Below are 25,303 nucleotides of genomic sequence, written 5' to 3'. Positions count from 1 at the left end.
TTTGCAACATATATGGCTGGAACATTGAATGTCTCAAACATGAGTCATTTTCTCTCGGTTTGTCTCGGGGTTAAATGGTGCCTCAGTAAGAAGAACAGGATGATCCTAGGCAGAGACATGGAGCCCATGGTAAAATGTATGATGCCAGATTTTCTCCATATCATCCTAGTTTCCTACTATGCCCTCTTCAATGGGATATTTTTGTTGGGGTGAGAAAGCACCACAACTAAAGTTTGATATGATGAAAATAATGAAAATAAATTAGACACGAGAATTTTACATGGAAACCCCTCTAAAAGATAGAGGAGAAAAACCATGGGGTAGAAGGATCTCACTATTTTATTATGGAGTACACAGCTCTTAAATACAAGGAGAAAACAACAATTAATACTTCTCTCTTGTAAAAGGAATAACTACTAAAGAGGACACTCAAGACTAAAATATTTATCTTAGTGTATAACTCTCTTTGTTTTCTTACTCTCTCTTTCTGAGATGGGATAAATGAGGGCAAGAGGTCTTCTATTTATAGGAAACTAGAAACGAGTAAAATCCGCATATTGAACCTCCATTCTTGACTACGCATTCAAAATGCGTTTTGTTCCTTTTTTGACTATGCGTTCAAAACGCGTTTTGTTGACTACGCGTTCAAAACGCGTTTTGAATATCTTGCATTCTTGCATTCTCCCACTTGAAGATTTAATTGAGAATCAATTAAGTCTTCACACCATCCTTTCGACCCAATTACTGTAATGTTACGTTTCTGCTAGGCCAATAGAAGATCGACACCATATAAATTTGTTACTGTTGATCAGCTTCGTAAATATATCTGCCAGGTTGTCATTGGTGTGAATTTTTTGAATATCCACACTGCCTTCTTCCACCTTCTCACGGACAAATTGATACTAAACTCGTATGTGCTTTGTTCTTGAATGAAATGCCAGATTTTTTACAAGATGCAAAGCGCTTTGACTGTCACAAAACAGAGCAACCTTCTCTTGTTTGTGCCCGAGCTCCTCCAGTAACATTTGCATCCATATTACCTCTTTGCTAGCTTGTGTAGCTGCTACATATTCTGCTTCTGTTGTAGATGTAGCCACGATAGATTGCAGTTTTGAAACCCAGCTTACAGCTCCTCCAGCAAGAGTAAACACATAACCTGTGGTGGACTTACTTTTATCAAGATCACCTACATAATCTGAATCAACATAACCTTTAACAGTAAAGTCTGATCCTCCATAACACATTGTAACATCTGAGGTACTCTTGATGTATCTCAGGATCCTCTTAACAGTATTCCAATGCTCTTTTCCAGGATTAGCCATGTACCGACTAACCACTCTCACTGCTTGTGTAATGTCAGGTCTTGTACATACCATGGCGAACATTAAACTTCCCACTGCTGATGCATACGGTACTCGAGACATCTCCATCCTCTCTACTTCATTGCTAGGACTCATACTTGAGGATAACTTAAAATTAATAGGAAGTGGGGTAGAAATTGACTTACAATCTTGCATCTTGAAGCGTCTCAAGTTTTTTCTTCAAGTAGTCTTTTGAGAAAGCCAAATCTTCCTATTATTTCTATCTCGGTGAATTTGCATCCCTAGAATCTTGTTTGCTGGTCCCAAGTCCTTCATTTCAAACTCCCTAGCCAACTGTGCCTTTAATTTTGTAAGACAATCTTTGTTGGGGCCTGCTACCAACATGTCGTCAACATACAACAGCAAAATAACAAAATCGTTATCACCAAATCTCTTGTAATAAACACAAGGATCTGAACTATGTCTGTTGTATCCAAGGCTTATAATGAGGGAATCAAATCTCTTATACCAACATCTCGGCGCCTTTTTGAGACCGTATAGAGATTTTTTCAATCTGCAAACTAAGTTCTCTTCTCCTTGTTTTTCAAAACCTTTTGGTTGGAGCATATAAATTTCTTCTTCAAGCTCTCCATGAAGAAATGCAGTTTTGACATCTAACTACTCTAAGTACAAGTTAAATGTAGCATACATCATCAGAACCACTCGAATTGTTGTGAGTAGAACCACCGGAGAAAATATCTCATTGAAGTCTATACCTTCTTTCTGAGCGAATCCTTTCACCACCAATCTTGCACGATACTTCTCCACTTGATCATTACCATTATGTTTGATCTTGTAGACCCATTTGTTTCCAATGGCCTTCCTTCCTTGTGGTAATTGAACAAGATCCCATGTTTTATTTTTATGAAGAGCTTCAATTTCTTCTTGCATTGCTGCCACCCACAGAGATGATTCTTGGCCTTTCATAGCCTCATAAAAATTTGAAGGCTCTCCATCTTCTGTTAGTAGACAGTATGCAATATTACTCTCTATAGAATAATCTGAGTGCCAAGATGGTTATCTTCTCTCCCTAGTTGACCGTCGAACTTATGGAGTTTCGATCTCAGCTTGCTCTTGTTCTTCGTGCTCTGGTGTTGCTTTAGAAGAAACTGGAACTTCTTCTATTTCTTCAACTTCAACTGTAGTAGTCTCTGATTTTTCTTTTAAAGTGTTATTTTCTTTTGCTTGTATCTTGTTTTCAACAAATATAACATCCCTGCTGATTACCACATTGCGGGCTATGGGATCCCACAAGTGATACCCCTTGACTCGATCATCATACCCTAGGAAAATGCATTCCCTGGATTTTGGATCCAACTTCGATTTTTCTTGGGTGTTGTACATAACATAAGTAGGACTTCCAAATATATGTAAGCGAGAATAATCAGTTGATTTTCCTGTCCACATCTCTATTGGCATTTTCAGATTAATTGCGGTTGATGGTGACCGATTGATCACATAACAAGCGGTTTTGACTGCTTCTGCCCAGAATGGTTTTTTCAGCCCTGCAGTTGCCAACATAGCTCTTGTTTGTTCCAACAAGGTTCTATTCATCCGCTCTGCTACTCTATTTTGTTGTGGAGTATATGCCACCGTAAACTTCCGTTTAATACCTTCTTATTTATAGAAGTTATTAAATTCATCACCAGTGTATTCTCCTCCATTATCTGTCCTCAAATACTTGATCTTTTTCTCAGATTCAAGTTCCACCCGAGCTTTAAATTCTTTGAAAACTGGAAAAAATCCGCGTATTGAACCTCCATTCTTGACTACGCGTTCAAAACACATTTTTTTCCTTTTTTGACTACGCGTTCAAAACGCATTTTGTTGACTACGCGTTCAAAACGCGTTTTGACTATTTTGCATTCTTGCAGTTTCAGAGTCAAAATACCTCTATTACACAGAGCTTGATCACCAACTTAAGCATCTTTTTGTCCCATTCCAACCATGACACCAGTATGACGAGGACGACTAACTATACTTGGGAAAACAGCCCTTGGAGAATCATCCCCAGCAAATCCAGCCTAAGGAAACCAGGACACAATTAACACCAAGCATGGAGCTGAAATTGCAAGCAGTTTAGTTTATTTCTAACTAACCTTGGTCAATCCACTTTCGCTGTCAATAACAAGTGTTTGAATATCCGTCCGGCCAGCCCTCTTGTAACGACGTCAAATAAAGAGTATTTATTTTGCTAATTGAGACATCACTGTTATATGTACGGATCGAAATCAAAGTGAAAATTGTTCATAAAATCAGTGCTCAAGAAAACTCTAGCAATGCCATTTGGTCATCATATATACCCAAGTGCCAAAACGAATCTAAATCTTACCTTTACGGAAACAAATACAATTGCTACTTCAATAAGAAAAATCAATTGATGAGAAAAGCTACAATGTGTTTGATTTTGGTGTAACAAAGAGTGAGAAAATATAAAATCAAAAAATATATTTTTTAATGAAAGTCACTCAACTTTGGAAAAAGTTTCATGGTTGGTCATTCGTATGTGCTAGGCCACCACGACTATAAGGCCTCTAAATATGGTTGTTTCTGTTGTTAAATAAACTAAATACAATAAAATAAATCGGAGAGAGTAAGTAAAGGAAAAGAGGACAAAAGAGAGAAAAGAGAAATTTGCACTATATGTATTTATGCGTGTTTTCTGCACACTTAGAAATGGCAAAAAATTGCCATATTTATAGCAAAGAAAGCCAAACAAGTTGTCCAACTTGCCTAGTGGGCCCCACCTTATCAAATTGGTAGTGGGTTCCACTGAAAATAACATTCATTACTTAACACTCCCCCTTAGATGTCTATGTATATAGGTCTCCTAAAAAAAACTTTATAAAGGATAATATACATATTTATCCTGAACATCTATAGATGTTATGCCTCGTAAAACCTTATTAGGAAAAATCCAATGGAAAAAAGTCTAATGAAGGAAAAAGGAGTACACACATCTGGTAATACGTCTTGATTGCTGCCTCATTAAAAACCTTACCTGAAAAACCCAATGGGACAAAACCATGGTTGAGGGAAAAAGAGTGCAGCGCGTATTTTACTCCCTCTGATGAAAACTTCATTTGATATTTTGGAAACGATGCATTCCAATCTTATATCTTAGCTTCTCAAAAGTTGATGTTGGTAATGCCTTTGTGAATAAATCTTTAAGACTATCACTCGAACGAACTTGTTGTACATCAATATCACCATTCTTCTGTAGATCATGTGTGAAGAATAATTTTAGTGAAATATGTTTCATTCGGTCTCCTTTTATGAAGCCACCTTTCAATTGAGATATGCACGCGGCATTGTCTTCGAATATAATTGTGGTACTTTAACATCATTTTTCAGACCGCATCTTTCTTTGATGAACTATATCATCGATCTCAATCACACACATTCTCTACTTGCTTCATGAATTGCTATTATTTCAGCATAATTTGAAGAAGTAGCAACAATGGACTGCTTTGTAGATCGTCATGATATAGCAGTTTCTCCGTGTGTAAACAGATAGCCTATCTGAGATCGAGCTTTATGTGGGTCTGATAAATAACCTGCATCTGCATAATCAATAAGGTCTGTGCAACCTTTGTTAGTATAAAACAAACTCATATCAATAGTACCTTTTAGGTATCGCAAAATATGTTTGATACCGTTCCAATGCCTTCGCGTTGGGGATGAACTATACCTTGCTAGAAAATTAACAGAAAATGTTATATCAGGTCTAGTTGCGTTAGCAAGATACATAAGTGCACCAATAGCACTGAGATATGGTACTTCAGGACCAAGAATTTCTTCATCCTCTTTGGTAGGTCGAAATTGATCTTTTTCCACTTCAAGTGATCGAACAATCATTGGAGTACTTAATAGATGTGCTTTGTCCATGCAAAATCTTTTTAAGATTTTCTCAGTGTAGGCAGATTGATGGACAAAAACCCCGTCTGCTAAATGTTCAATTTGCAGACCTAGATAAAGTTTTTTCTTTTCAAGGTCTTTCATTTCAAATTCTTTCTTTAGATACTGAATCGCCTTTTGGACCTCTTCAGGGGTTCCAATGAGATTTATGTCATCAACATAAATGGTGAGTATAACAAACTCCGATTCTATTTTCTTAATAAAAACACATAGATAAATAACATCATTTATATAGCCTTCATTTATTTTTTTTATTTTTTTTACGGGAACAGACCCTACACGAGACTCCCACCTCTCATGCACAGCCAGGGGTTGAGCCGCACACCCCCAAGCCTTATGATACATAAAACAGAAAAATACACGGAGGGGGATATAAACCTAACCTTCAATCCTATGGTGGTTCATAAGTCGGCCATCCTACTAAGGTCAGTCAACTCATCCCCGATACAAGCACACGAAAAGAAAACCTAGAAACTATGCATCTAAAGAAGAGAACTCCTCTCGATACAAAGAAACTAGGAAAGCATAAATAAGGAAGACTCGCCCTTTATATAAAATAAAGGAAAATTCTAAATAAAACTGGGGATGAATCCTCATAAAAGTTATATACAACAAAATTTTAGCGTCAGCGAGGATCATCAAATAACATGGCTAAAAATATAACATGGAGACAAACACTGCAATTGGGCGTTCAATCCAATGCTGCAACACAAGTAGTAGATCCTAGAGGCTTCTTAATCCTTTTGGTCTTCCTCCGTCTAAAGCTAGGTAGGCCGGCTCTATCTAGCATGTAGTATCCTCGTGTACCCCGAGGTAGCTGTTGGAGGGTGGTGTAGTGGCCTGAAGTGGTAAGAGTGTGACTGTGCTTGGAGAGAGCATCCGCAGTGAAGTTTGCCTCCTTGTATACATGCCTGCAAGAAAAGAAAACAAATAATTCGGAAATAACAACAAGGTCATGAGTTACCCAGTGAAGGCTCCACGGAGGTTTCGTCTGATGATTGATCCATTTAGTGATCAACTCCGAGTCGACTTCTAGGATAACGTGTTGAAAGACCTGTTGAATGCACCATTTAAGCCCATAAACTGCCGCCTCTAGTTCAGCTTAATTGTTGGTTCCCTCCCCTAACGGTATGGCGTAGGTGAAGATGAATCTACCCATATGATCTCTTAAGATGCCACCCCCCCAATTGCCCCCGGATTACCCAACACGCTTCTGTCAGTGTTCAGCTTAACGAAACTGAGTTGTGGTTTAGTCCACGAGACTTGAGTAATCTTCATTTCATGAGCACACTTATCTATGCAGGAAATAGTGTGGATCCAGTTCGAAGGCCAATGGATATAGGGGTACGCGACTCTAAGTAGATTAGAGATGTCTTTGAAAATGGCAAATTTCACTCTCGCCAGGCTAGAAATCTTTCCCCCGTATTTGCTCGCACACCTATTCTTCTACAAATTCCAACATATAAATATTAGGGTGGAGTGAAGGATAAGTTTGTGAGCTTCTGTGCGGTACTTGTGAAGCCACCAACTCATAACAAGAGGTTTGAGGGGTGTGGCTTCATGCTTTATGCCTAGGGAGTCAGAGAAGTAGCGCCAAATATTCATAGTGAAGTGGCCCGTGTTGAAAATGTGCTCTATGGTGTCCGGACCTGGACTGTGGCAGCAATAGCATGGAGTGGAAACATGACCGAATGCAATGATCTTTTCCTCCGTTGGCAGCTTGCCTCTAAAAGCCCTCCACAGCAAAAAAGAGCATTTAAAGGGGATGTTTTTGTACCAAGTGTAATGGTCGGAAAGTGTCTTGGTCCTATGTTCCCTCACAAGCTGCTATGCAGAGGAGCATATGAAGTTCCCATTGGTATTCAGCTTCCAAATGGCCTAGTCCGGTGTGTTTCCTTGCAGCTGAAGTGTGGAAGAAGTGATGAGAGGAACTAGTTGCGCTGGTGCCAATTGATTTAGCATATCGATGTTCCATTGCCCATCTATAAGAAAATCAGCCACCCTAGCATTGCTTGCTCTTCCCAACTCCTGCCTATAGTTGGCTAAGGGTCTGATACCTAGCCAATCGTCCCACCAAAAACAACATAAACCCGAGTGAATCCTCCATTGAATGTGAGGTTCGGCAATGTGTTTGTTGTGCATCATGTGTTTCCACACAAGCGACTGGCCAGAATGGAATTTTTTTATGATGGGGTTGGCTCTCTGACAGTATTTGGCTCTAAGGAACTCACCCCACAACGTTGGTTTAGCTCTAAATATCTACCATTGCTTTAACTGGAGAGATTTGCACACATCTATAGTTCTCCTTAACCCAATACCTCCTTCGTCATAAGGGTAACAAAGTTTTTTCCATGAAGCCCAATGGTATTTTTTCTTGTTATCCTTCCACCCCCAGAAAAAATCAGCGGTGACTCTCTTAATCTGTTTGAGAGTGGTACGGGGGGGAGTAATGGCCGAAAGAAGGTAAATGGGGAGCGACTAAAGTACGTATCTCACGAGTGTAGCTCTACCGCCGTAGCTGAGGATTTTGGAGTGCCACCCTCTAATTCTATTGACAACCTTAGAAACCATGTCCGTGTAGTACATGACTCTCTGCCTGCCAATGTACAGAGGGCATCCTAAGTAGGTAATGGGACTATGCTTCTGAGTGAAACCCGTAACCTGTTTTACCATTTCCACATTATCTTGGAGCGCACTGGGATGCATCATGAAGTGGCTCTTATTCTTGTTTATAAGCTGCCCCGATGTCTTTTCATACAGAGTCAAGGTCTTCATGATAATCTGAAGAATTTTCCTCCTTCCGGAGGAAAAGATGATAATGTCATCCGCAAAACTCAAATGATTAATCTATGGGCCTCTTTTCTCCATATGAAAACCATGGTAGAAGTGGTAACTATGAAGACTATTCAACATTCTTGACAGCACCTCCGCTCCCAAAATAAATAAGGCGGGAGAAAGAGGATCACCCTGTTTGAGCCCTCTGGTGGAGTGGAAAAAACCATGTCTAGACCCATTAACGATAACAGAGTACCAGTTGTTAGACATGATTCGCCAAATCATATCAATAAAGGTCTCACCGAAGCCCATCCTTCTCAGTACCAGACAAGTATAGGACCAGGATACTCTATCATATGCTTTGGCCATGTCTAACTTGATAACCACGTTGTCACCAATAACAGGCTTTCGGATATCGTGGATAATCTCCTGTGCTAGCATGATATTTTCCGAGATGCTTCTTCCTTTTACAAACCTGGACTAATTGGGAGAAATAAGACCGGGGAGAATCGGAGCAAGCCTGAGGCAAATGAGTTTTGATATGATCTTATTAGTGAAGTTACTGAGACTAATGGGTCTATAGTCAGAGAGTGTGTTGGGGTGATATACCTTTGGGAGCAGGATCAAACAGGCATAAGAAAAGAACTTAGGCATAGCATACCCCCCAAAGAAAGAAGTAACCACTGCTAGTAGGTCTTCCGAAATAATCTCCCAACAAGCTTGGAAGAATTTTCCATTCATACCATCTGGACCAGCTGTAGAATTAGGATTCATGGAGAAGACTACCTGTTTCAACTCCTCTATGGTAGGCGTGGCTTGAAGGTTTTCATTCTGAGCATCTGTGATCATTCTAGGAACATAATTCAAGATGTTCTCCGGAATCGGAGACTCATCGCCTGTAAATATTTTCTGAAAATGATCGCATGCTGCTCTAGCAATGTATTCGTCGCCTTGAATCCAATCCCCCTCTTCGTTGGTAACTTTGTGAATGAACAGTCTCCTTCTCCTACCACGGATTAGAGCATGGTCGTATGCTGCTCTAGCAATGTATTCGTCGCCTTGAATCCAATCCCCCTCTTCGTTGGTAACTTTGTGAATGAACAGTCTCCTTCTCCTACCACGGATTAGAGCATGGAAATACTTGGTGTTAGCATCTCCATCCTTGAACCAATGTAGCTGACTTTTTTGTTTGAGAATGTTCTCTTCAATTTTAAGAAATCTGATGTATTCGGCATTGAGAGCATGCAATTGCATCCTGTTCTCTTCATTATTGGACACTATCAGATTTTCTTCGGCACTTTTCACCAATTCTTCATATTCCTTAACCTTGGCAAAAATGTCGCCGAATTTCACTCGCGACCATTTGCTAAGGGTGGAGGAAAGTCTTTTCATTTTTTGGTGGAAGGACAACATTGGATTCCCTGTCATGGGTCTGCCCCAGCAGGACTCTACAGTTTCGAGAAAAGTAGGGTTATCCACCCAACAATTCAAGAATTTAAAATATTTAATCGTGGAATCCTGCCTAGCATTCATCTCTATTAGTAAAGGGTTATGGTCAGAACCAGTAGAGGAAAGATGGGTAATTGAAGTGTGAGGCATAACGGCTAACCAATTATCGGACACCATAGCTCTATCGAGTCGCTTCCAAATTCTTTTATGCATATCTCGTTGATTACACCAAGTGTAGTCTGAGCTATAATACCCTAAATCTGTAAGGCCGCAAGCTTCAATAACGCTGATAAACTCGAAGCTTTGTCGCATGTTATAAGGGATTCCACCTAGTTTCTCATTAGTGGAGGTAATGACATTGAAGTCTCCAACTGTGCACCAAGGAAGGTTAGTAGGAGCGTGGTGAAAGAGCCTATCCCAGAGCGGCCTTCTAAGAGTATCTTTGCATTTTCCATAAACAAATGTTATAAGAAATGCATTTTGATGCTCTACGTGTTTCACCTCGCAAGTGATCTGTTGGTCGTCAACATCAATAACTTTACAATCGACATCTTGAGTCCAGAAGATCCAAATCTTGCCATTAGGATTGCAAGCGGACCCATCCATACCAAGGTTGATTCTAAAGCTTTGCAGATGAGCATTGTTAGAAAAAGGTTCTAGGATGGAAATTATGGACGTTTGATGGATATGTTTGAGTGAGTTTAGTCTATCTACGACTCCTTTGGTATTGATACCTCTTGCATTCCATACAATTGTGTTAATCATTGATGGGATCTAAGGTTGTGGAGCCTAGTGTTTGGTCTGCTAATAGAAGCACGAATAGTTGTAAATTTTGGATTGTGATGAATTCCTCTAGTTGATAAGCCTTGCTCACTAGCTAGTTGGTTCATCTCGTCATTCGTGACCTTAGTAGTGGTCTTGGATGGAGCAGCTGTTTTAATGGACTGTTCAGTAGTCTCTTTTTCATCCTCAAATTCAACCTCACCTTGAAAGTCTTGGTCATATTCATCCTCCGAATGAATAACACCATATTCATCATCACTAGTAGGAGTTGAAGTTTGAGCCTCATTGTTAGTGCATAGGATGTTGGTGGCATTTTTAGGTTGCATAAAAGGAGTTGGCTGAATATTCAAAGGGGTAAGATTAAGGGGATCTTCACAACCAAAATCTGGACTTCTTATTGGAGTGGTCTGATCTAGGAGAACATACTGTGAGCAAGAGTTTGAAACCACCTCACCATTGTTATCTTTTTCACTTGTATGATCAGTGGTTGTAGGGGTGGAGACTGCAACTTCTTGTTGCTTTTCTAGTTTCTTCTTTCTAGCTCTCTTTCTCCTTAGAGTTTTAGAGGTAGCAGGCTGATTAGAGTTGCTAGGGGTAGCTAAGAATTTCATATCATTAATGTTGTAAGTGTCTTGTTGTTTGGAGTTTGAATCTTGCACTTGGTAGGAGCAAGAACTAGACACTTGGTCACTTAAGATTGCGCTGAAACTGCAGCTAGTAGCTTGGTCATTTTTAGCCCTCTCAATGTGACCAAAACTTTGCCTTTGGTGCTGAAATGATGTAAGTGTAGGATCCATAGCTTGCACATTTTTTTCTTTCAACCTAGGAGCTGAACTAGCACCCAAAACCTGCAAATTTCCCTCCAAATCTACAGTTGAGGCATGTCCCAAAACCTGCAGTTTTTGAGACTGCATATGGGCTGAACAACCTTCCAAACCTTGATGAAGTGAACTTAGTTTAGGGGTCACAGTATGCACTCTATTTTCATTCAAACTAGAAGCTGAATTTGCACCCAAACCATGCATATTTTCCTTTAAACCAGTAGCTGAACTTCCATCTAGTAGATGCATATTTTGATCCTGAACTGAAGCTGCAATTTGACCAAATTCAATATCAGTACCAGCAGGTCTGAAATCATGCACCTGAACAACCTATTGAGGTTGTTTTGGGGGCTGATTTGCTCCCACATCTGCACTCACATTAGGGGTCAGTTTGGAAGCCATTCTTTGAGCATTAATAAGGTCTATTTTGTCACTTTGCTGGGAAGAAGGATGCTGAACCATATTTGTAGTGGTAGCAGGGGCTCTAAAGTCATTCCTAGGGTCAACCAAAAGATTCTCATGCAAAACATGAGACAAAACCCCCCCTCTGGACACCCCATCCTACAGGTTAGTTGGCTTCTCCTGAATACCATCCTCACCTCCATCAGCTTCAGAATCAGACAATATAGTTAAAATATTGTTCGGGGAGCCATGGGGGATTGGGAGCATTGAGTCAATACCTGGTTGTCGACCGTTTTGTCCTGTTTGCATTTTAGTAACAATATCACAATTAAGATGGGGACTGGGGTCTGGGAGTACTGAGTCAATACTTGTAGTCTTGGCTTGAGTGGGTTTATAGACCTGTTGAGTGTTACTTTTTATCTTTTGGGTGTTTTGCACAGCTTGAGTCGTACCTTTGAATTTTCTTCGCTTTTAGGTTTCCCATTGGTCGTTTGAAACTTCATTCCTGTTTTGATTGGTTGAGTGCTCCTTAGCCTTGCAGCTTCCTTCTTGAGTTGAGGTGGTGGTTTCTGCTAGTGGTACCTGTTGCCTGAAACTTACAGCATTAGTTAAGACAATAGGAGTAGAGATCATACCTGTGTTTTTTGGCGACGCATCTTTCTTTGGCTCTTCTTCCTTGCCTTTGGCCTTGTTTCGTTCTATATCTCTTCTACTGACGGGGCAGGCAAGAGGAGTATGACCTTGGTGTTTGCAGTAAGTACAATAAAGGGGCACATCTTCATATTCGATGTCCTGCCATCTTCCTTCTCCATTTAGATCATCGTTTTCGTCGAATCCAATCATACACTTTGGATTCTAGGATTGGTGATGTCCATTTGGACTTTTGCTTTTGCTACAATCCCCCTTGTCTTTTGCATGAAGGCCATGTCCAAGTACAACACTTGTCCCATGTCCGCAAGCAAGAGCGTAACAAATTCTTTATGGAAATAATGCCAAGGGAGCTCCGATAGTATGACCCAAACTAGGAGAATGGGGGTTTCATAGTTTGGATCGAAAGTAGGGGTCCAAACTTGAAATCTCATGAACACACCGTCGATGTACATTCGCTTACTGTCTAAAATAGTAGCTCTATCATGTTCATTGTCAAGATCAATATATATATGTCTAGAATTAAAGTGGGTGATCTTGACCTTACCCCGAAGTTCAGTTTGAGTAATGAACTTCTTTCTTATAGCCTCCATCTTGGGCATTGGACTATAGAACTTGCCTATGAGAGTATACTTACATGATTCAGCCATCTTAATCACGTAGTCTTCTCTCTTAAATATGATAGCCGGACAACCTTGTTTTGTTACCCTTTTTGGAGTTGTTAGGTCGATTTTGGTTGTAGGCTCGGCTTGATTAGCTCTTAGTCTTGTAGCCATGGATTGCTTTGCGATAGGGGGTGGAGGGTGGTTTGTAGTTGTGGGTTGGTTGTTAGGGGACTTAGTCTTTGGAGGTAGTGCACTAGGGGTTAAGGACACTACCGGATTTTTAGTGTTTTTCGGGTCGAATTTTTCAAAATTGGATGAAATGGTAGGAAATTTTGAAACTGTGGGGTGGTTGGCACCTTTGGGATCAGTGGAGGTATTAGGATTGTCTGAAGCAGTGGCATGATCAACTAATACACCGCCGAACATTAAATCACTGTTTTCGGGTCTATTGGTAGAAGTTGAAATTTTGGAATTTGAGTTTGAGGTGCCTAAAACTTGAGATTTTTGGTTTTTATTATTTCTAAGGGTATGAGGGTCGTTCTGGGTTGGAGAATTGTTTTGGGCGTTCACCGGAATAGTGATTCCGGTGGCATTTTTGAGAATTCCAACACTAGAATTGACATTTGAAATGATGGGGGGGTTGTTTTTTAAAAACTTTTGTTCTTGAGGGTTAGTTGGATGCTGGGGAGTACAATTTGATCGGAAATTAGTTTTTCCGATAGTCGGAGCTCCGGCACCACCACTGTCGTCGGGACTAGAAACATTGGAAGCCCTAATTTTGAAATTCGAATTGTTAGGGGCCATACCTGATGGGGCTTTTTGCATGGTTGGGCTCCTCTCATCTTGCTGATCAACTTCGCATTGCCAATTTTGAATTTGGGGCTCTGCCACTGCCCCACCTCCGGCAGGCGGAGATGTAACCCTAATTGTCAAATTGGAGGAGCTCGGAGATGATTCTGATGGGGCTTTAAGGATGGGTGTACTTATTGATGAGTCGCTCACAAAACCCATTGAAAATTTTGACTTTTCGCCACCACACGCGGTGGCGCCGCCAGTGCCAGAAATCGCCCCGCCGCCGGAAATCTTTAGATTGATATTCGACGAGCTAGGCTTTGTATATGTTGGCGATTTTTGCATGGTTGTATTCGTAATAAAATTCTCTACAAGATGGCATTGGTCTCATTGGTCGAATACCGTCGGATCTCTGTCGTCGGCATTCAACAGTTCCTCGTCGGCGCCACCATCAGCCAATGGATCTGGGCTTTTAAGAAGAAGTGCGCCGTGGTGTGGGCAATAAAACCCAGGCGGAGCACCACCTCCAATCCCATCGGAAGTGGGTCAATTTTCTTTCCGAGACGCCGACGTTTCACTGGAGTAGTGTTGAATCTTCGCAGGGTCATTTCTTTCAGATGGGACGGTGAAATCGTTTGATTTTTCGATATGTAGTATTTGAGATGTTAAACTATCACCCCCAATTTTTTGTTCATCACAAATCATCACAGAATTTGATTGAGAAAAGATTTCTCGTTCGGCAGCTTTGTGAGGTTGGGGAAGATGAACAGTGGTCGCTACTGTGTTTTCCAAATTCCCGGAGTTTTGAGAGTCCGATTGAGACGATTCTTTTTGCGTTGAATTCGTCTCGTCGAAATCTACGACTCTATCTTTTGAACAAATTTTTTGGAGGTCCAGAGCTAGATCCGGCTCCATGGTAGCCTTGAGCTAAAGGTTAGCCTTCATTTATTAAGTACTCACTAAGGCGATTATACCACATATGCCCTGATTGTTTCAGACCATATAATGATCTCTACAGTTTTATTGAGTACATTTCCCTAGACTTTTTACATGCTTCAGGCAATTTTAATCCTTCTGGAATTTTCATGTAAATTTCATTATCAAGTGAACCATAAAGGTAAGCTGTAACTACATCTATTAGATGTATTTCGAGATTTTTATGTACAACTAGATTGATGAGATATCGAAATGTTATTTCATCCATAACATGTGAATATGTTTCTTTATAATTGACTCCAGGTCTTTGAGAGAATCCTTGTGCAACAAGGCGTGCCTTATATCTTACAATTTTATTTCTCTCATTTCGTTTTCTAACAAAAACCTATTTATAGCCAACTGGTTTTACACCTTCAGGGGTTTGGACTACAGGTCCAAAAACCTCACGTTTAGCAAGTGAGTTTAATTCTGATTGAATTGCCTTTTGCCATTCCAGTAAATCACATCTACGTCGACATTCTTCGATGGATTTAGGCTCATGACTTTCACTATCTTGCATGAGGTTAAGTTCAACATTATATGCAAAAATATTATCAACCGTGACTTTAGATCGATCTAAATTTATTTCATCACCGAAAGAATTTATTGAAAGTTCTTCATTTACTTGAGTCTTGGGTTCACTGATTTCTTCAGGAATATCAGGATTACTCAAATCTTGATCTTTTTCAGGAGGTTCTATTGTAGTATCATCTTTATTATTTTTCACGCTTCTCTTTCTAGGATTTTTATCGTTTGAACCCAACGGTCTACCACGCTTGTGGCGTGTTTGGGATTTAGAAGCTATAATACTTGTAGATGGTCCTTTTGGGACATCAATCCGGATAGGCACATTCACTGCAGGGATATGTGACTTAGTTATCCGTTTTAAATTAGTAAATGCATCTGGCATTTGATTTGCTATTTTCTGCAAGTGGATGATCTTCTGGACCTCCTGTTCACATGTGCGAGTACGTGGATCAAAATGTGATAGTGATGAAACTTTCCACGCAATTTCTTTTTCAGGTTTCTTTTTCTCTCCCCCTAATGGCGGGAAAATTGTTTCATCAAACCGACAATCTGCAAATCAAGCAGTGAATAAATCTCCAGTCAACGGTTCAAGGTATCTAATTATGGAGGGTGAGTCAAACCCAACATATATGCCCAACCTTCGTTGAGGGCCCATTTTTGTACGTTGTGGTGGTGCTACAGGCACGTATACCGCACAACCAAAAATTCTTAAATGGGCTATATTTGGTTCATGACCAAATACTAATTGTGACGGAGAGTATTTATTATAATGTGTCGGTCTGAGACGTACAAGTGCTGCTGCATGTAAGATAGCATGACTCCAAACAGTAATAGGCAGTTTTGTTTTCATTAGTAAAGGTCTTGCTATTAATTGTAGGCGCTTTATAAATGACTCTGCAAGGCCATTTTGAGTATGAACATGAGCAACAGGATGTTCAATTTTTATCCCAATTGATAAGCAATAATCATTAAATGCTTGGGATGTAAATTCTCCAGCATTATCAAGGCGAACGGCCTTAATTGGATAATCGGGGAATTGCACTCTCAATCTTATTATTTGTGCTAACAACTTCGCAAACGCCAGGTTGCGAGATGATAACAGGCACACATGAGACCATCTAGATGATGCATCTATTAGGACCATAAAATATCTAAACAACCCACTAGGTGGATGAATAGGGCCACATATATCCCCATGTATATGCTCAAAAAATCCAGGAGTTTCGATGCCGACCTTCAGGGTCGATGGTCTGGCAATTAATTTGCCTTGATAACAAGCAGCACATGAAAATTCATCATTTGTAAGAATCTTCTGGTTCTTTAACGGGTGTCCAGTTGAATTTTCAAGAATTCGTCTCATCATTATTGATCCAGGATGACCTATTCGATTATGCCATAGCACAAATGTATTTGGATCAGTAAACTTCTGGTTTACGATCATATGTGCTTCAATTGCACTAATTTTTGCATAATATAGGCCAGATGACAGAGTTGGTAATTTTTTCAAAATATATTTCTAGCCTGAGACACTCTTGGTTATACCAAGATATTCAATATTCATTTCATTTAATGTCTCAACATGATATCCATTTCTGCGGATATCTTTAAAACTTAACAAGTTTCTTGGGGATTTAGAAGAAAATAGTGCATCTTCTATAACAATTTTTGTCCCCTTAGACAAAATTATAGTAGCTCTTCCGGAGCTTTCTATGATTTTTGAATTACCAGATATTGTATTAACATTAGCTTTTCTTCTAAGCAAATTGGAAAAATATTTCTCATCTTTAAATATAGCATGGGTTGTTCCACTATAAATTATACAAATATTCTCGTGATTTATCAATGATCCAAACAAGATTTGAGGCATTTCCATATTTTCTTCAATAAGAAATAAAATATGTATTAACACATGGTATATTACACAAATTTTATTTATTTACATCGATTAGGAAAATACAAACATCATATTTAATACATATTAAAATAAAAATATATACATATTATTAGTCTTGTCAATATTCATATTTTCGTCTGGAAAATTAAAGAAATCAGCTACATCCAAATGCATGGGCTCAATATTATCTTTAGAGATAAAATTTATCTCTAAATTATTTTCTGCCATTTTCAGAGATGCCTGATATAGCTGAACAAGGCACTTTGATGACCGACAAATACGCGACCAGTGCCCCACACCTCCATATCTATGACATATTATTTCTGAATTATTCTTCGGTAAAGTTTCTGGCTTTTTACCCTGCCTTTTATATTGCAGGTTATTTCTCGGTGTCATGGCCTCTTTCTAGTTTGGTTAGAATTTGCCTGATTCACTTCAGCGAGTGACAAAGAACCAATTGGCCGACTATCATGATTTTTCATTAATAGTTCATTATGTATTTCATCAATAAAAAGGTGAGAATGTAATTCAGAATATTTTTTAAATTCTTTTTTCGCGATATTGCTGCTGTAGGAGCATATTCGCGGGTGGAAATATGGAGTATGTTTTTTCTAGTTTATCCTGCTCAGTAATCTCTTCTCCGCATAAATTTAACTGAGCTATAATTCTAAATAGAGCAAAATTATATTCAGTTATATTTTTGAAATCCATTAATCTCAAATTTAGTCAATCATGACGAGCTTGTGGAAGCATGACCAACTTCAGGTGGTCATATCTTTCTTTTAAATTTTTCCACAATTTAAGGGGGTCTTTTAATGTGAGATATTGTAATTTTAGCCCCTCGTCAAGATAGTGACGGAGAAATATCATGGCTTTAGCACGGTCTTGATTGGATGTCATATTGACATCTTTAATGGTGTCTGTCAGATCCATTGATTCTAAATGAATTTCGGCATCAAGTGCCCATGATGAGTAGTTTTTTTCAGAGATATCAAAAACAGTAAATTCAATTTTTGAAATATTTGTCATTGTATGAAAATAAATTTAAATAAAACTCTTACCACTTTTGTTACCTTGAATAAATAGCAGAGCCTCGTGCTGATAACATGTTGTTAAATAAATTAAATACAATAAAATAAAACGGAGAGAGTAAGTAAAGGAAAAGAGGACAAAAGAGAGAAAAGAGAAATTTGCACTATATGTATTTATGCGTGTTTTTTGCACACTCAGAAATGGCAAAGAATTGTCATATTTATAGCAAAGAAAGCCAAACAAGTTGTCCAACTTGCCTAGTGGGCCCCACCTTATCAAATTGGTAGTGGGTCCCACTGAAAATAACATTCATTACTTAACAGTTTCAATTTTTTTGGCCCACTTCTTTTGTCTTTTTAAAGGATAACTAATACAAATCTCACTACTTTAGATTTAGCTATGTGAATCTCCTATACATATCAATTAGTGTGTCTAATCTTTTATATATATATATAATAAAAAAAAGAATTCTAGATCCGGTGACGTGGCACATTCTGGAGTAAACATTAGTATTTATCTTCTTTCTTCTACTTCTTTTTTTTTTTGCAGTTTCTCCTATATTTAATTTTACAAGAAATCAAACAAACGGTAAGATTATAAATAAGAGGTTTTTAAGGAGACTCCAAAAGTTACTACTCATAACTGCAAACAAAAAAGAGCCCTCGCACCTCTTCTTATTCAGGATCTCTGTTTCGAGTGAAACACATGACATGAGTTTTCTCGCCAAAGCAATCCCCAACAATGTCAGCAGGTAATCTCTTCTCCTATTCTCCGTGCTACTCTTTTTACCTTTTCTTTTTTTAGAGGTCATTGCCTTTGCCTTCGCCTGCTCCCGTCGTTCTTATTCCATTTGAGTTGGTATAACGTGAGTTTGCTGATACAATTTTGCTTTTGTTCTTTGTTTATTTTGATATTTGCTGATTTCATAGGTGTTTTCTTTCTTTCAGATTTCAACATTCATTATTTGCTTGATTAATTTGTGTGATCGAATAATTCTCGCCTAAGTTTACCTTTGCAGATTTTAGCAATTCTCTCTGTTATCAATTATAAATTCTATCTATCAACAACTGTGAGCAAAATACCTTCAAAATCTTTATCCCTAAATATTATGCAGAACAAAAATGGAATGAAATCAATTAAAGTCGTGAAGTCGTTTCATTCAACTGTTGTAAATTGAACAGACCAAATTAGAATCGTCTTATTCTCTCTATTATCAATTATAAATTCTTGTAGCGGTAGCTTTAGTGTACCGGGCTGCCCTTTTACTGTTATTAACAACATGTGGTTTGCACATAATTTCTAGATAAATTTTAAGAAAATGAAGATCTTTTAATACGTATATGTTCCATGTTATTCTTGTGAGTTGCCACATCTCATTTAGTTCTAAGTTTGTAAATAACAAACTCGGACATTAGCAAGACGATTTAAAATTTGTTTCGCACATAAAATAGTTCTGAATAGCACAAAAGACAAAGACAGAGGCATATGTATTGCATAAGTTATGGGTTCATCCATAGTTACTTTGGCTCAGACCATTGAATAAGGACAAAAATTTCACTAAATAAATCAAATAATAAATTTTGAACCCAATAGACAGAGTGGATTGTGGTAGAATTCTTAACTTGAGATCATAATGTTCAAATTCAAAATCCGCTTGCCAACACATAGGTTGGGCAACTGAGTCCTCCTGATATATAAAGAGCTTGTACATAATTACTTTCAAACCATAATAGAATTCTTTCATATCAGCTCTTGCAAATTGAATAACTTACGTAAGCCTTTTATAACATCTTGAAAGCTAAATCAAAATTCAATTCCAACTAAGTACAAAATCCTACAAAACTTTTTTCCCTTTTCTTACCAAAACCTGAAATTGAATGACATTCATTTGCATGAATTTAACTAGGGAGTATTTAAGTTATCAAACCACTCTTAGATGCACATCCTGTGAGTAGGACCACACTCATCATACTCGGCCTTTGGTATCCACATCTGCACACCAAGTACAAGTTAGTGTTGAATCATTGAGCTTAAAAAAGTTATTCAACAAGACATTCACAATTATGACAAATTATTTATTCGGGAATGATAGACGTAGCCAATTGAATGACTGATCAGTAAAATAAGCCAAAAAAGAAACTAACTTTTTGGAAAGTACTGAGGGAAGCTAGAATTGATCCTCCTATCCAGGTGCTGTACATCCTCTCAGATGGTGCAACCACCTCGATCTTCGTGTGACTCGGAGCAAGAGCAGTGATTTTCTTGCTCAAACGTACTGCTAGGCCAGGAAACATAGTTGAGCCACCGGTAAGCACAATATTTGCAAATAAATCTGTCCTAATATCAATATCGCATCTCATGACTGAGTTGTAGGTTTTTTTCATGAATTCCTGTCGCTTCCATTCCAACCGATGATGGCTTGAAGAGGATTTCAGGGCAACGGAATGTCTCAGCACCAATATTGATAATTTTTCCATCAGGAAGCTCATAGCCCTTCTCAACTGATTTTGAGCAATTTTTTGCCTTCTCAATCTCCTGTTCAAAATCCAGTGCAACATAAGCAATTGTCTCCTTCATATGATGAGGCGTATCTATTCCGCAATTGTTAAATATGTAAGGACCCTCCATGAGAATCTTGATGAGATAATCCGTAAGATCACGACCACCAAGAACTAACCGTGAGATAGCATGGGGAAGTACATGTCCCTCATAGATAGGGACAGTGAGGGTCATAGTATCGCCAGAATCAAGCACAATACCTTGTTGAAAAACAAAAAACGAAATTAGTGTGACTAACTAAAACAGTAGAGAACCAGGCATTCCAATCTGCTTCTTACCAGTTGTACGACCATTAGCAAAAAGAGAAAGAACAGCCTGACTTGGATCAAAAGAAAACCAAATGAAATCATCATACCCAATCTAAAATAAAAGTACTCAAAAGCCCAAAATTTTAGCAAACAATAAACAAGAACATAAATACAAGTGAAACATGGACAAATCAAATTCGATTGACAATGGAACAGACCTTTATGGAGACGAACCCAATGTTGTGGGAATAACTGTAAATGCAAATAAAACTGAAGCTTCGACTCAAATCAATATTCCTCTTTGACCAATTCTTTTTTGTTTGTTTGAAATTATCTTAACTAACTCTTCTATTTGACATATTTTTTTTCTTTTTAAACAACCCCAACAAGTGATTAATTTTCTAAGGTTAAAATTGGAATTTAAAAGCACGAGTCTTCATAGGGCAATCGTCACTGCTTATGGATCCAAACCTGGATAATCTATTCATGACCAGGATAAAGCTTGGGTGAACCTAAGTGGAGGTCCAAGCTGACTGAGGTTGAAGAATCAATGAATGAGTTGTGGTTAGGGATGAAATGTCACTTGAACCCCGAGCTAGCTGGTTCTCCCCGAAATGTGTTGTGATTAGGAGTGAAACGTCACTCAAACCCGAAATGCATTGAGGCGCAACAGTTAACTGGACTTTTAGCGGTAAATCACTATTTTGATGCAGGCCACTAGAGCGATACCATATTTATACAGACGATACCAATTAGGAGTAGTTTTTGAAGGGGTCGCAGTCAACAATCAATTTATATTGTCAAAAAGGAAACACCAAGAATACCTTTGGCCTTAATAATTTTCAAATCATATTGTGATTCATCAATTATTATAAACTACAATTTGGCTTGAGGTTATATTCAAAATAGAAAGACATGAACAAGAATCTAGGCTTGCAATTTCAATAACATAAAGTGTTACCAAACAAATTCACATTACACAAAAGGTAGAGCTCTAACAAATAGAATTCATTTGATGGGAAATTAACTAAATACGATTAAAGTTCTCAAAACCAATCTTAGAAGCACTTCCTGTGGACAATTGCTGGACCAGATTCATCGTACTCGCCCTTCGTTATCCACATCTGCAAAGCAAGTACAAGTTAGCCGATACAAAGTAGAAAACCAACTATTCGAGATTGAGGCGTAGATGATTGGTTTGATTGGCGTAGATGATTGGTTTGATTGATCGATGACAACGGAAAAAAAAAAGAAGGAAAAAGAGACTAACTTGTTGGAAAGTACTGAGGGAAGCTAGAATTGATCCTCCAATCCAGACACTGTACTTCCTCTCAGGTGGCGCAACAACCTTGATCTTCATGCTGCTTGGAGCAAGAGCAGTGATTTCCTTGCTCATACGATCCGTTATGCCAGGGAACATAGTTGAGCCACCACTGAGCACAACGTTTCCGTATAAATCTCTCCTAATATCGACATCACACTTCATGATTGAGCTATATGTTGTTTCATGAATTCCAGCTGCTTCCATTCCAATCAATGATGGCTGGAAGAGGACTTCAGGGCAACGGAACCTCTCAGCACCAATAGTGATTATTTGTCCATCGGGAAGCTCATAGCTCTTCTCAACATCCTTGCCGTTTTTTGAAGTCTCGAGCTCCTGTTCATAATCCAGTGCAACATATGCAAGCTTCTCCTTCACATCACGAACAATCTCCCGTTCAGCAGCAGTGGTGAATGAATAACCTCTCTCGGTGAGAATCTTCATAAGATAATCTGTAAGATCACGACCAGCAAGATCTAACCGCAAGATAGCATGGGGAAGTGCATATCCCTCATAGATAGGAACAGTGTGGCTCACACCATCACCAGAATCGAGAACAATACCTTGTTGAAAAACAAACGAATTAGTAACAGAAAGCCAAAAAGAACTAGTATGTGGTCCTCGTCAATATGTGCTGCTTACCAGTTGTACGACCACTAGCATAAAGAGATAGAACAGCCTGGATTGCAATATACATGGCTGGCACATTGAATGTCTCAAACATGATTTGAGTCATTTTCTCTCGGTTCGCCTTGGGGTTAAGTGGTGCCTCAGTCAGAAGAATGGGATGCTCCTCTGGAGCCACTCGGAGCTCATTGTAAAAAGTGTGATGCCAGATTTTCTCCATATCATCCCAGTTGCTTACTATACCATGTTCAATCGGATATTTTAAAGTCAAAATACCTCTTTTGGACTGAGCTTCATCACCAACATAGGCATCTTTTTGTCCCATTCCAACCATGACGCCAGTGTAACGAGGACGACCAACTATACTTGGAAAAACTGCTCTTGGAGCATCATCCCCAGCAAAACCAGCCTAAAGAAACAAATAGCGCTGTTATTGTACATAAGTAAAGTCACATAGAGAGTAATAAGAATTGCAAGAAGTTTTTCCTAACCAACCTTGACCATTCCAGTTCCATTGTCAACGACAAGTGGTTGAATATCTTCTCCGTCAGCCATTTTATTATCGCTACAAATAAGTAAAATTTAGGTAATACATCACTAGTACAAACACATAATCAATGTAAAAGATGTTCAAAATATAAGCTCATCTATGTGAAAGCTTTTGTGTATAAATCTCTTACTTTATGTATTGTTATTTCAACCTCGTCTCAACTAGAGGTGAGATAGACATAACATATTTTTAATAGAAATCACCAACAGAGTGGAACAAGTAGTAGGGGATTCATGCAAAAGAAACTGCAAAGGAAAGGAATAAGAGCTGTCAATTTGTGCAGTGGCAGTTCATTCATGCACTTGATGACACATTAAGCCTAAATACCAACAGATAACAGTAAGAGTGAAAATCAAAATCCATTTCACCCAAGATAAGTTCCATTACAATTACATATTCAGTTGCCACTTTTCATATTAACATATCTACTCAATGCTCTATAGAAGTATGTCCATTTTAAAAGCCGAAGAGATGAATTTTCCAAAAATTTCTAATCATTTGGCCATGAAAATTAAAAACCAAAACAACTTTTTTCAAATTTCACAATGAAACATAGCCAAACACGTTTCCTTTCTCTCACCAGAAAGAAAGAGCAAAAGGCTGAAGAATTGCTAGTACTAAATAGTTTTCTAGTTGCACAAGACAAATTCACATTCGTAAAGGATTGGCTGCATAAGAATCACTAAAGTTGACAAAACATGACAAAAAGGAGAAGTGGACAACTTAACATGCAATGCGTTATGCAATGACGAACTATTCTTTCACCTTTTGCTACAGAATACCGTGTGCTCGTTGCAAATGGTGGCATACCCCTATTTTTGGATTCACTCAGAGTGCATTCTCTAGGTAGCAATTATGTATCTAATTAAGACGCAGAATGTTAGCCTCACCATTATGAAGCTCTAGTAATCTTAGGGCTTATTTGGTTGGGGAACAAGTTATCCCGGAATTAATTACCCCGGGATAGTTTTTTTTTGTTTGTTTTCCATCCGATGTTCGGAGCCCGTGCAACCCCTACTAAATCCGGATCGTGCACTGCAGGCCCATTCGAGGGTGGCGCTCTAACAGGATTTTTTTTATTCCCAGTACTCGCAACCCAAAACCTTTGGTTATTCCACTCTCAATGTGGAATAAAAATAATGTTATATTGCGATTGTATCCCAACCAAACATGAGATAAATTCATTCTCAAATTAATCCCTGGTTAGTTATCCCTTATCCCTTGGTTAGTTATCCCTTATCCCTTGTACCAAACGAGCACTTAATGATTAAGAAGACACTTCCGATCACATTCGATAGAATTTACGTTCTAATGTAATCAATGTAGTGCTTGTTGGCTACTTTCTGTTTAATTAAACAAAAAAGAATAAACCATACTAGTTCAAAAATATCACTTGTTCCCACCAAAACATGTTCAAAAAAACTTCCATCAGAACCACATGAAATCAACCTAACAAAGTGTCAAAAGTGATTCTGAAACCCAAAAAAAGTTTAACTGGTCATACAAACGAATAGTTGCAGTACATAATCCATTAAAAAAAATATATCAAAAGCACATAACCATTTATTGATAAATATGTATAAATTTTAGTTATTAACTCCATTTGGAACCCATAAAATTCAAATCCTGGCTCCGCAGCATAAAACTGAATACAAGAAGTGCAACCGAAACAACCCAAATTCAAATAAATTATGAAGCAGAATTAAAAATTACCTTTGGATGAAATTGGTTGCAAGTTCAGTATAGGGTTCTTAAGAAAAAACAGAGGATTTTTTTTTTCTTCTGGTAAAAAACAGGGCAAAGAATTTTATTTATTTTTTTATTAGAAGAGAGAGAAAATCAAGAATTCGAAACTCATCTTCTTTTCTAGACACGTATCCTTGTAAATAACTGTAAATACAAATGAAATTTAAATTTTAAATCAAAATATATTTCCTGTCCTTTTTTGAAATTTGTTTCCTTTTAAATGATGAAAAAAATAAAATCTCTTGTAATATGCCGTACTAGTTTCAATT

General features: G+C 38.3%; 1 protein-coding gene, 1 non-coding gene and 1 pseudogene across 5 annotated transcripts; 1 reads left to right on the top strand and 2 right to left on the bottom strand.

Moving 5' to 3' along the window:
- Positions 1-19,915: 19,915 nt before the first annotated feature.
- LOC129903541 (actin-like) lies at positions 19,916-20,787 on the bottom strand (annotated as a pseudogene).
- Positions 20,788-21,706: 919 nt separating this feature from the next.
- Positions 21,707-25,049, bottom strand: LOC129903490 (actin-53). Of its 4 annotated transcripts, none has more exons than XM_055979057.1 (5): positions 25,002-25,049; positions 23,234-23,303; positions 22,754-23,147; positions 22,061-22,674; positions 21,707-21,914 (listed from the first exon to the last, which is right to left on the bottom strand). In XM_055979057.1, exons 2-5 carry the CDS (start codon positions 23,291-23,293, stop codon positions 21,849-21,851), a joined length of 1,134 nt encoding a protein of 377 aa, XP_055835032.1. In that variant the 5' UTR covers positions 23,294-23,303; positions 25,002-25,049; the 3' UTR covers positions 21,707-21,848. The 4 variants fall into 4 exon arrangements, with proteins under 4 accessions (XP_055835032.1, XP_055835033.1, XP_055835031.1 ...); XM_055979058.1 differs by lacking the exon at positions 25,002-25,049 and adding an exon at positions 24,054-24,504; XM_055979056.1 differs by lacking the exon at positions 25,002-25,049 and adding an exon at positions 23,419-23,509.
- Positions 24,013-24,126, top strand: LOC129904815 (U5 spliceosomal RNA). The gene has a single exon (XR_008770492.1). It is a non-coding gene; the product is annotated as a U5 spliceosomal RNA (small nuclear RNA).
- Positions 25,050-25,303: the final 254 nt, after the last annotated feature.

The sequence above is a fragment of the Solanum dulcamara genome, chromosome 9 (genome assembly GCF_947179165.1).
Source record: "Solanum dulcamara chromosome 9, daSolDulc1.2, whole genome shotgun sequence".
NCBI classification, from domain to species: domain Eukaryota; kingdom Viridiplantae; phylum Streptophyta; class Magnoliopsida; order Solanales; family Solanaceae; genus Solanum; species Solanum dulcamara.
Note: the sequence above shows the minus strand (reverse complement) of the source record. Positions and strands in the feature narration are given on the sequence as shown.

What these genes read in the sequence shown, in the direction of transcription:
- LOC129903490 (XM_055979057.1), bottom strand. Translation starts at nt 23,293, where the DNA reads ATGGCTGACGGAGAAGATATTCAACCACTTGTCGTTGACAATGGAACT. An exon ending in TGCTAGTGGTCGTACAACTG is followed by an intron (nt 22,675 to 22,753) that starts GTAAGCAGCACA and finishes TTTTTCAACAAG; the next exon opens with GTATTGTTCTCGATTCTGGT. An exon ending in CCCTCAGTACTTTCCAACAA is followed by an intron (nt 21,915 to 22,060) that starts GTTAGTCTCTTT and finishes CTTGCTTTGCAG; the next exon opens with ATGTGGATAACGAAGGGCGA.